The following is a 5145-nucleotide window of genomic DNA, read 5'->3' on the forward strand; positions in this document are numbered from 1 at the left end:
TGGTGAAGAACTTGTATCAATAGTTGGGCCCAATTCTATGGCACCTACTACGCACACACAAGAAACATACACAGCCAGCTCCCCCGAATTGCAGATGTCACGTCCACATTAATCGGCTGTCAGCCCCAAATAGGAGAAAAACTAGATCCTTGCAGGTTTAAGTTATGTATAAGTACTACACCAATATAGTATGATGTATGATCTATCGGGCTTTGCAGAACTGATCAAACTTGAGCTTTGGTCTGGAATATGTGGAGCTGAGTATGGCTGCAGCCACGACGGCGTTGGCGGTCTCGGTGAGGTGCACGCCGTCCCAGCTGATGAACTTTGAGCCGTCAGCGCAGACCGTTGAATTCGAAGACTGGCAGCTCCTGCTCAAATCATAGTTGTACGGTGGCCCTCCGTACCCGCAACACGTCATCAATGGACTGTCAAAACCTGGAGAAATGCAATTGATTTAGTAATATCACCAGATATATCATCCGAATCAAAGACATTTGATCAGCTCACCGTATTTGGTGTGGTTGGCCACAAGGTCATACTTGATGGCAAAGAGATCGGTGTACACAACGGTCGCGTTTTTCAGCTCTACACTCAGCTGATCGCAGAGGCTGCCTAGCGCGGTGTTGAACGCGACCGCAGCCCTGTTGTATGTGCTGAGGCAGCCATTCTGATCAAGGTCACTGTCATTTTTACGTGGAATAGAGAGCTTCTGAGGCAGGCAGCCAAGAGCCCCTGTTCCGTGTATCCAGAAGTTCCGGCTCCCGTTGCCATACAGAAGCTGCAATTTTTGAAGAAAGCAGAGTTGTGGTTGTCCGTCCTGGCAGCAAGTGAAAAGGGTATGGTAATTTATACTACAAAAGGCAAAAAAAGAAAACTTCACCTGAACAGCATACTTAATCTCCGCAAGTATTGGAGGCAACTTGGCGACTACTTGGTCGTAAGGCAAGTTGGACAGAAGAGCATTAATATCATTCTGTCCTATGTCTATGATATATAGAGCATTTTGGAACGCTTCTGCATCGATTGGAGCTTCCTGGCCTGTGTATAGCAACAAGTTTGCTCATTTACTATCAACTGTATAGCTCCGCGCGTCTTACTTCATTTGGATTTGAGAGAAAATACATGGCAAACAAACCTTGATTGATGAGTTCCAAGGATCTGGCTTTAAAGAAGAAGAATTCTTGCACCTGTCCATGCAATACAAAAAGGGCGTCCCGTGGTAGTGTTGTTGAACCGCTAATAGCGAAATTCACTCCATTACTGTAATTAGAACCAATTGCCTTCAGATAAGGGCTCAGATAGCTTATGTTTAAGCTTTCACCTGGATATATTTTGGTCATTCATGGACCCACTATTAGTAAGGCCAACAACCATACTCAATAATTAGATACTGCTTCTCATGAACATGTACGTGAGTCAGATTAGATGAGCAAAACACACCAGCAGCAAAGTATTAACTCCGATAAAAGTTGTCGTCTTATTAGACATTAACTTGTATAATATTCAAGATGAAACTTTGAACATCAATTTATGTACAGACATGTAGCCTCACATAAAAATAATTATACATTATAAGAATATGTTTCATGATAACTCTAGTAATACCAATTGATGTTTTTATACGAGTGTTTATCAGAAAGATAACACATTTGAGCCCCAAGTGAAAAAAAATTAATACTTAGGAAAGCAAAATTTTAAGCAGTATACTTCTCTTCAGATAGGGCCCCAAACTAAGGTTTTTTCTTAAATTTTAAAAGCACACATAAGCTCAAAAAAATTACACACATGGGACACTTTTTTTATTTGAAACCGGGGAACCTTATGACTCAATCCATTAATTAAGAAGAACATAGTTGCCCGGTTAATTAGCAAAAAAACGGGTGAAAACCGTCGCGACCTGTTGATCATTCACCCACAAGATACGACACACACACCACCGCTAGAGAACCTTGTCGAGGAAGCACATTTTGTCATCCTCACCACTTCTCCCCAAGCAAGCGACTATGACTTCATTGTAGGTAGTCCTGGCCATCTCAGACCCGGCCCTGTCGGCCCACCCAGGCCTGGCCCTAAAATCCAGGGCCTAGGCCCGATGGGCTTGCCCATGGGCCGGGCTTGGGCCTGACTTTTGAGCCCACCAGTAGGGCCTGGACGGGCTTGGGCTTGGCATATTGGCATTTTAAGGAAGAGGCCCGGCCCACGGCCCTAAGCCCTTAGGGCTTTTTACCAGATGGGCCGGGCTTGGGCTTGAAAAGTAGGCCCAGTGATAGGGCCTGGGAGGGCCTGGGCCTCAGTTTTCTGCTGTGGGCTCTTTTAGGCCCGACCCAAGCCCGGCCCGGCCCGGCCCATGGCCAGATATAATTGTAGGCGCCCTCTGACCAAGCCCGCGCCGCAGAGGCCGCAAGAAGCCACATGAAGATCCATGCCAGGCAACCAGCCACCCGCGTTGGTGACAGCGCAGCTCTGACTCTGAGGTCAAGCTACGAACGACAACTATGCAAGGCCAGCGCCGCGAAAGACTACCTACCGCTCGTCATCATCATCACCCGGACTCTTCCACCGCAGCTCCGACTTCGCCGTAACAAACAACCAGAGGCAATACCACGGACACGCCGTAGAGTCGACCAACATCATGTAGAATTATTTTTTATAATAAATTCTACATGAGGATAATTGCGTGCTTCTGTGTCCCTCAACTTAGTGGTATAGTCCAGAATAAAGGCAATTAGAAGAGTGGCGTTCTTATAATTAGCCAAAAATAATGGCAGAAGATCAGTTGGCTTCAGGACTAGTTGGATATGTGCAAAGTTCCCTATTTTAGGGAAAAAAAAAACTGTGCCCTTGGTCACAGATTCACATCCCCAGCCGTTGGATTTCAGATAACAGGACAGATCGATCCATCACATGATTGTCGGCACATAAAAGTCCGGTTGTGACATATTTGAAGTTGTGAACAATAATATTATCTCCATCAATAATGAAGAACTGAAGTAGACGTCACTGAATGCATGAGTGCCACCAGTTGGCGCTCAAGCATTGAATGCTGACATGAAAAGTCTGAGGCAGAGTTTGGACGCTGAGGCGCACCGACGCACGCCATTAACTGAAGGTGGAGACAGACAGAGACAGAGGGGCCAACGGGCCTCCCGTGTGGCTTTGAACAGTTGGGCTTTGAATTGATCATGGATATCCTTCGGTTCAAAAGGACAGGGTTTGAAATTGAATGAAGATATGGATGGAGGGACCAACTAATGCAGCGCATGATGCAAAAGAAAAGAAAAAAAAATGTTGGTTAGCTAGTACTACTCCGGTGGATAAGTTACTTCAGGTTGAGCCGTGCCACGCCTGCCTACCATCATGTGCATAAGACGGAATGAATATTTTGCTACTGTACATTGCTAGTGAGTCCCTTCAGAATGAAGGGCATTTCACTGAAAATACGACCAAATGCACCGTTCTAGAGTATACGGGATCTGAGTTAAGTTTTCGCGGTATGCGCACAGGCTCTGGCTGGCTTCACTCGAATGAGATTAAGCTGACGACCAATCTGTCAGTGTCAGTGTCAGTGTCAATGTCGGCGAGGGCTGTGTTTCCACTTGAGAAGTTTACCACGGTGCTTTTTTATTTACCACCGTACGCCGCGCACAAATCTACCCGTTGCACAGTGTCGCCAAGCACGGGTTTGTTTGTTCGACGAGGGTAGCGACAGAAAAAGCAGAATCTCGGAGATAGAATACTCTGGTTTTGGGTCGGGGGGATCGGAAACGGAACTCACAGAGGAAGTCGATGACGAGCCGGCCGTCGCAGAAGCGGCCGGTGGGGTGGTGGAAGAAGGCGCGGCCCTCCGGCGGCGCGATGTGCCACCCCTTGGCCGCCGCCATGCCGCCCGTGTCGGAGTTGGAGTCGCCGAAGTTGAACACCACCGGCCGCGCGCCGGGGTTGCAGCTGAACCCGCCCGCCGCGGCCTGCGCCGGCGACGGCGAGAGCGTCAGTGCGAGCGCCACCGCAAGCGCCAGCGCGAGGGCTGGCCGTGGCGCGCTGCCGCCTGCTGCCGCTGCCGACATTGACGACCTTGGACTTGGACCTCTGTCTGTGTATAGCATGTGCAGTGCCGTGCCCTGTCGTGTCCCTCTCACTTTTCTTTCTACTATCTCTCACAAGCCCAGAGTACCGGATTCTGTGAGGTCATGCGCCGTATATGCTCGTCGTGGTGGGGCTGCGATAAATGCCACGACCATGCTGGGATTTGGGCCGGGTCGGGCCAGCAGGCCTCGGCCGCGCCGGGGTCGGGCCAGGCGGCCCGGTCAGCCACCTCCAGTGTGTCAGAGTAAATTACACAAAAGTATCACAATTCGGGCATTGGAAACAGATTGATACCAAGATTGATAACTTTTACGTGTCAGTACCAATTTTGAAGTGAGAGGTTGCAAAAAAGGCTAAAATTGCTGTTTATACGTATTGACAGGGAAACTGACCGGTTGGGCCCGTCTGTCGGGTGCTGATGTGGCATCTTTTTTACAAAAAACCCCCTTGCTTTGTATGTAATCCCATAAATGCCCAATTATTTCGGAAAAAAAAGAACCTGTAAGAGCCTTTTTTTTCGTTCGTAGTTTACACAACCGATTTGGACTCGTTTGAAAATTTGCATCGGTTTGAACGAACAAATAAAACAAACGAAAATTAAATCCCGCGCAGGATTTGAAACGCCGACCTGCTGTTCCGCAGCGACGCGTGCTAGCCACCCTGCCAGAGCATCGTTCAAGACATAAAGCAGGCAAAGCACTTTTTATAATAGCTCAGGAACGCTGGGCCGGCCCACCCATGCCTGCAATTTTTTTCGTTTCACACTTACCTGGCGCGCGTGTTGCGGCTCATTCATGGGAGCTCCTAGTCGGCGGCGCTGTTAGCGCCGATTAGAGAAACTGGCGCTCACAGGGGCGCGTAATGGGCCGGCCCATTTGTTTTTCCCTTTCTGCCAAAAACTGCAAAAATTATACGCGGGTAACAAGACTTTTTTTTTGAAGCAGCGGGTAACAAGACTTGAGAACACTAAACCTCACGAACCAATTCCTGGTGCGCCAACCACTACGCCATGGTAAAACATATGCTTACTATCTTCGTCGGCTTCCTTTTATTCTTTCT

The 5145-nt window shown here is 48.4% G+C and overlaps 1 protein-coding gene across 1 annotated transcript; it reads right to left on the reverse strand.

Moving 5' to 3' along the window:
* On the reverse strand, positions 1-4147 carry LOC119319489 (GDSL esterase/lipase LIP-4-like). The gene is made up of 5 exons (XM_037593961.1): positions 3779-4147; positions 1139-1324; positions 884-1041; positions 511-781; positions 1-438 (listed from the first exon to the last, which is right to left on the reverse strand). Exons 1-5 carry the CDS (start codon positions 4104-4106, stop codon positions 203-205), a joined length of 1179 nt encoding a protein of 392 aa, XP_037449858.1. The 5' UTR covers positions 4107-4147; the 3' UTR covers positions 1-202.
* Between the last annotated feature and the right edge of the window lie 998 nt (positions 4148-5145).

Source organism: Triticum dicoccoides, chromosome 1B (assembly GCF_002162155.2).
Source record: "Triticum dicoccoides isolate Atlit2015 ecotype Zavitan chromosome 1B, WEW_v2.0, whole genome shotgun sequence".
Taxonomy (NCBI): domain Eukaryota; kingdom Viridiplantae; phylum Streptophyta; class Magnoliopsida; order Poales; family Poaceae; genus Triticum; species Triticum dicoccoides.